We start from the raw sequence: 4921 nt of genomic DNA, 5'->3' as shown, positions 1-4921 counted from the left end.
ATCCTGACCCAAGTAGAATCTGAGACAGAATCCAGGGGCCAACTTTGCCTCCTGTGAGTTTATCCACATGCCAGGGAAACAGGATTTGGTCCCACATGTAACTTGCACTGACTTCTGAGGGAGTCTAGTAGTTGGAAAGGCTGCAGATGCAAGCCTTTGTCTGTGCACAGTCTCCACTATGAGATATGCAGGAATACTGAAGAGTATAGATGTGAACCTGTAATTAATCTGTTTCAGTTTAATGACAACCATCATTTCCTTTAGACTGCAATAATTTTGTGTTTGATATGTGGTTATAGCATCACCTTCTTTCCAAAGGCATCTGGTACTGTTTGTTTCTCTTTGCACAGAAATATATACTATAGGTTCTAATCCACTAATAGACAGAATTAACCAGTTTGTTTAAATAAAATAATGTTTGTAAACCAAAACTAATAGTTTCACTGAAACTAGATCCTCATCTGTAGCCATTGACTCCAGTAGGCTTTGGATCAGGCCCTAAAACAGGCATGGGTCAGAGCTAGCTAATATATCAGTCTCGCATCCAGGCACTGTAGAGATACAGAGACTGAAGTTGCACAGACTTTGTAAATATTTATTACAAAATGGACATCAAGATTTTTAGATCAAATATATGATTTACCATAAGGAATGTACATAGTTGTCTGTGACTGTATCAATGTACCTTTGACTTCTAAGTCTTCTTTTGTAAGTATATTCTTATGTACATTTTGACCATCTGTTCCAGAGTACAAAAAATGCAGAGAAAAAGTGATATTAAAAAGTAAAGTACAGTATCGTTAGCTTAAAATAGCCCAATGTTTTTTATGCCATCATGTTAGCTGATACTGTTGGGGCTTTTTTTTTTTTCCTAGTGGTATGCATGATAACAGCATTACAATTTAAGAATTTATGGCAAGTCATTAGTAACTAGCTAAAACTGAGATTTAAAAATCCTCATTAATGTAATGGAAATGAATATGAAGTGGAATCCATAGATCTATTTGTTGCTTAATTTGAAAAAAAAAAAGGGTGGGGGGGTTGGCAAAAGAGCTGAATGTATTATTTTGCACATTAATAAATGGTTTGGCTGCTGGGCATTGGAAGATCCTCACTATTTTGGATATATCAACAAAATAGTGTCTTTGTGTGATACTGAGTCTTTGTGTGTGAACTTCTGCACCTAAAGGGCTCCTGCAACACTTCATGTAATGGTGCAGCATGCAAGGTTCATTTTGAGTGCCGAAACAAGATGTAAATGGTGAAATGGAGCTTTGGTAATCCTCTGGTTTAAAGTTTTTCTACCAGGGTCTCTAATTAACAAGTATTTCCCTTTTGCTCTAGATCCTTTCTACTAGAATTTAAAGGAAAGGGCGGGGAGGGGGGGTGGGCAGGGAGGCAGTCTATTCCTGGAACAGAAAACAGCTCTGCAAGTGAATAAGTGATTTAGCTTTCCCTGAGATAACCCCAGGGACCCGGTTCTTAAAGAACACCAAACAGCAACAAGGACAAGGAAAGAGGAAAACAGGACAAGAAAGGAGAATTAGAGAGGAAATGTTTCTACATACGTTAGATACACAGAAGACAGGCAACAACACTACTTGTTTCTGATGAAAAAACTGTTCAATCACACAGGTGATATGAGGATCCTCTAACTTCGGCAGTTTAAGCAGCATTAATGAAAAAAATATTTTTATAAATTTAAACCAGCCCACCATATAGACTGGTACAAATACATTTCTAAACACAAATATATGGGAATATGTGTATGAACAAAGTAGTATACAGCTCATTGTATATACCTAATTTCACAAAAATAGGTTTACATATGATGATTTGTAATCCTCAGTATTAATGAGAAAATTAAAAATATGTCATGCTATTTTTTTTAAGATGAGGGGATTTAATATTAAAGAGGTTTTAGAAAATATTTCTACTGACCTTTACCAACAATGTTATCTATAGTTTTCCCAACAAAAGATATATTTTCTCTAACCGAATGATTATACCACTGCAACGTGCAAACAAATATCACATAATCAGCTGAGAAGAAACAAGTGTTTTTCGATTTCCTGCCAGTAAAACTAGGATTATAGTGTCGGAGGTGCTAAGAGAAATCTGCAGTCATGGCCCCTTTTTGCTTTTCTTGGTTCTTGTAAGTTACATTTTTAAAAGTGGTTGTTGAGCCTCTGTACAGTGGATTTGTTTCCTAAAAAAAAACCAAACAAACAAAAACAGAAGAAATGGGTGTCACGCAATATTTAACTCATCTCACCATTGCTTGAGCTGCAAGCAGTCGTAGCTGCACACCACTGCCTTGAGCGTACCTCTTCAGCAAGGGGATTATTTTGCTCCACGATTCCTGACCCAGCTAGTGCCACTCTGCCTCCCAGTGTGTGGAAGAGGATGATTTGTACTCCGTGAGAAACTCAGACCAGACATCTGCCTGTCCCAGCAACGTGTTCCCAGCAGCGGGCAATGCAGGTTGCCCACAAAAAAGCTGACACACTTTTCACAAACCTCCTGGCTCAGAGGAGATGTCCTCCTATGGATTTGTCTATAGCCATTTTGAATCTACGCAAACTTTTATCATCCACAATATCTTTGGAAATGAATTGTATGCCCTTAGCAGGTGTTGTGTAATGATGTCTTTTGGCTTCTTTGGAGCTTGCTATCTCACCCTGCTTGTATGGGAAAAGTCAGCAACCAAATGTCCCATCTTCAGCTTCCCTAGTCATAATTTCATAGACCAGTAACACACCCTTTTCCCACTGTTTCTTTTTCCTAGTGAGGACTTTAGTCTATTCTTTGTACAGAAGTAAATTTGTACCTTTGATCATTTCAGAATAGCCTTCAGGAGCTCACTTATATTCCAAGCCACTGAAATTCAGACTGGTCAGTGAGGCAGCACAAACCAGTCTAGGGTCAGGAAAATGCTTCCTTTTGCATCTGCCTCCAGATTAAAATAATGCACCTCATCAAACAATACTTTATCAAATATGTCCAATATCAATATAATTTGTGTATCAGATGTTGTAGTTGGACTATTCTAAAAGCACAGATAGTGTCTCAGTGGTGAGGTGTTACTTTTCATGGTCCTCTTGCTTGAGCCACACAGACTACCAGGTGCTGGGAGAAGGGCAAGTCCCACCCGAGCTTTTAATCCTGGCCTCTCATCATTCACTTCCTATCATTTTCTCTTGTGACAGAAAATAAAATTAAAATGCTTCTGTTAAGTGTATCCTTCCCTTTTAATGTATGTAGTTCTCCCGAAGGATTAAGAAAACATTCTAAAGTGGCCTGGCCTGCAAGTAACTGATTTTCCCATCTCAAAAGCTGAAAGGCCAGCAGTGTCCATTCCTGCAGAAATGTTGCAATCACAGGGCTTTGTGCAAGAATGGCAGCATATCTCCTGTCCTCCTGACACCCACCAGAAATGCTTACTCAACATGCTTTTTTTTCAAAGAGCCTCAGAAGTCTTAAAGCTTTTGCAGAAGAGGAAAAAAGTCAAGGGCAGAAAGGAAAGAAGAAAAGGGAACATGTGGTATAAGCTTGCATTAGATGTCCGCAAGCTATAAATAGAAGATAAGGTCTGAATTCTCTGTCCTTTTGCCTAGATTTTGGACAGCTTACATTCATTATTCCTCTGTGTGAGTGGGCTCTCATCATGACAGAGGCCATCAATAATCTCTCTTTCCTAAAACGGGCTCTGTTTCTGGGAAGAGGGGTACACCTCTGATAATTACATAGGCAGTGAACAACTTTGCCAAGATTAATCAAAGGCGAGGTAGTAATTAAAAAACATCTAATAAAAAATGTTCTCTACATGCTTCTACATGTGGAAGAAATTAAACCAGGAGACTGAACTCTAGCTATTTTTCATCCCTAAAAAAATAAAAATTGTAATTTTACTTTATTAAATACTAAACATAGTGAAAACCTACCAATAAAATCTATCAACTTAAAAGAACAAAACTAAACCACAGAATTTTAAAGGTAGTTGTGCATTGTGCAACAACATTAAAGAACCTCATATAAAATTAATGCATTTAACGTACCGTTTGCCATTTAACTTTTGATTTCTCTGCTTCAAACTTGGCCACTTCTTTTCGGTCTTGAACTGACACCAGTAATTTCCATATACAAAGTAAAACGATGCCAATGAGAAGGATAGCAAGGGTGACACCCACCATTATCATTGGGATATTTGGAAGCTGTGGGCAATCTGTGGAAACAAAACCAATTATGACTGTGGATATCCAATCAATAAATTTTAGGCAATTAAAAACAGCCAAAAGACATATTGGGCATCTCATTTGCTGCAAGCTGTGCATGCCTTTTCCTTCAAGTCCATGTTATTTTCCTCCTGCTAGCTTGCTAAAGGGTTTGTGAAACTGGCTGAAAAATATTGCATTAAAATGTTAAAAAAATTAATTGCTAATTTCTTCCACTGCTGTTTTACCATGTTGATTAGCAGCTGCTGAATACAGACCTAGATTCTGAAAAGTTACAAAATTATTTTCTGATCTGTGTCAATATAATTCTTAAAAAACAGGGCTGAGTTTACAAGATTATGAATTTTACAATGTTATGGCTGAAGCTCTACTTCAATCAACTGATATTCAGTGTATAGCAGAGGAAAAGATTTTAGCAAGATCTGCATCAGGGTAGAGTCACCAATGATACTGAGAAAGTAGAGGAAGCTGCATTTCATTCATGAGAACAATGAGGAAAAAAATCCATTAGACTTGCTGAAAATGTTGGACTGAACAGTTTGAAGGAGTTTTGCATTTCGAGTTCTGCAGTAAATTTTATCATACTATATTTCAGAGATCCAAGACTAAAACTGAAGTTTTTGCTTTGCCAAAACACAAAGTTTGATTATTTTAATATTAAAAACTATTGCTCATGAAAGTCAGTG

The 4921-nt window shown here is 37.4% G+C and overlaps 1 protein-coding gene across 4 annotated transcripts in view; it reads right to left on the bottom strand.

The window, feature by feature from the left end:
• Nucleotides 1-1902: 1902 nt before the first annotated feature.
• ITGB6 (integrin subunit beta 6) overlaps nucleotides 1903-4921 on the bottom strand; it is a 32813-nt gene continuing 29794 nt past the window's right edge. For all 4 annotated transcript variants that reach the window (XM_010169394.1, XM_010169393.1, XM_010169396.1 and 1 more), the window contains 2 exons: nucleotides 4059-4225; nucleotides 1903-2209 (listed from right to left, as the gene is read on the bottom strand). In XM_010169394.1, coding sequence (XP_010167696.1) covers nucleotides 2108-2209; nucleotides 4059-4225 — 269 coding nt within the window. In that variant the 3' untranslated portion in view covers nucleotides 1903-2107. The remainder of the gene's footprint in view (nucleotides 2210-4058; nucleotides 4226-4921) is intronic.

This window comes from Antrostomus carolinensis, unplaced genomic scaffold, assembly GCF_000700745.2.
Source record: "Antrostomus carolinensis isolate BGI_N321 unplaced genomic scaffold, ASM70074v2 scaffold11366, whole genome shotgun sequence".
Lineage (NCBI taxonomy): Eukaryota > Metazoa > Chordata > Aves > Caprimulgiformes > Caprimulgidae > Antrostomus > Antrostomus carolinensis.
This window is presented reverse-complemented; position numbering and strand designations above follow the sequence as displayed.